This window comes from Apaloderma vittatum, unplaced genomic scaffold (genome assembly GCF_000703405.1).
Source record: "Apaloderma vittatum isolate BGI_N311 unplaced genomic scaffold, ASM70340v1 scaffold26517, whole genome shotgun sequence".
In the NCBI taxonomy this organism is placed as follows: Eukaryota; Metazoa; Chordata; class Aves; order Trogoniformes; family Trogonidae; genus Apaloderma; species Apaloderma vittatum.
In genome coordinates this window covers 2,217-2,472 of record NW_009728221.1, presented here as the reverse complement: position 1 = coordinate 2,472, position 256 = coordinate 2,217, and the positions used below count along the sequence as shown (strand labels likewise).

At 66.8% G+C, this 256-nt stretch overlaps 1 protein-coding gene across 1 annotated transcript in view; it reads right to left on the bottom strand.

Moving 5' to 3' along the window:
* Positions 1–256, bottom strand: part of CDT1 (chromatin licensing and DNA replication factor 1) — a gene marked incomplete at its 5' end in the record, with an annotated part of 2,239 nt that overhangs the window by 139 nt on the left and 1,844 nt on the right. The window contains 2 exons of the mRNA XM_009874009.1: positions 1–37; positions 130–254. The exon at positions 1–37 is cut by the window's left edge and continues 139 nt beyond it. Of these exons, the coding sequence (XP_009872311.1) occupies positions 1–37; positions 130–254 (162 nt within the window). The remainder of the gene's footprint in view (positions 38–129; positions 255–256) is intronic.

Here is a 256-nt window from a genome sequence, read left to right as displayed (position 1 = left end):
AGCTCCGCAAAGGGGCGCAGGTGTTCCCCCACCTCGCCTGCGAAAAGGAGCGGGGGCAGCCGCCGAGTCAGAGCTCAGCTCGTTCTGAAAACCCCGCGCCGGCGAGGAGACCTCCCCTCCCTTTCCTACCGGGTGCCATGTGAGCGTCGTAGCTTTCGGCCATGCGGGCACAAGTCACCTCCATGGTCAGCGCCTGCTTCTTCTCAGCCACGAAGACGTTGCGCAGGACACGGGCCATGGCCGGCAGCCGGCCCAG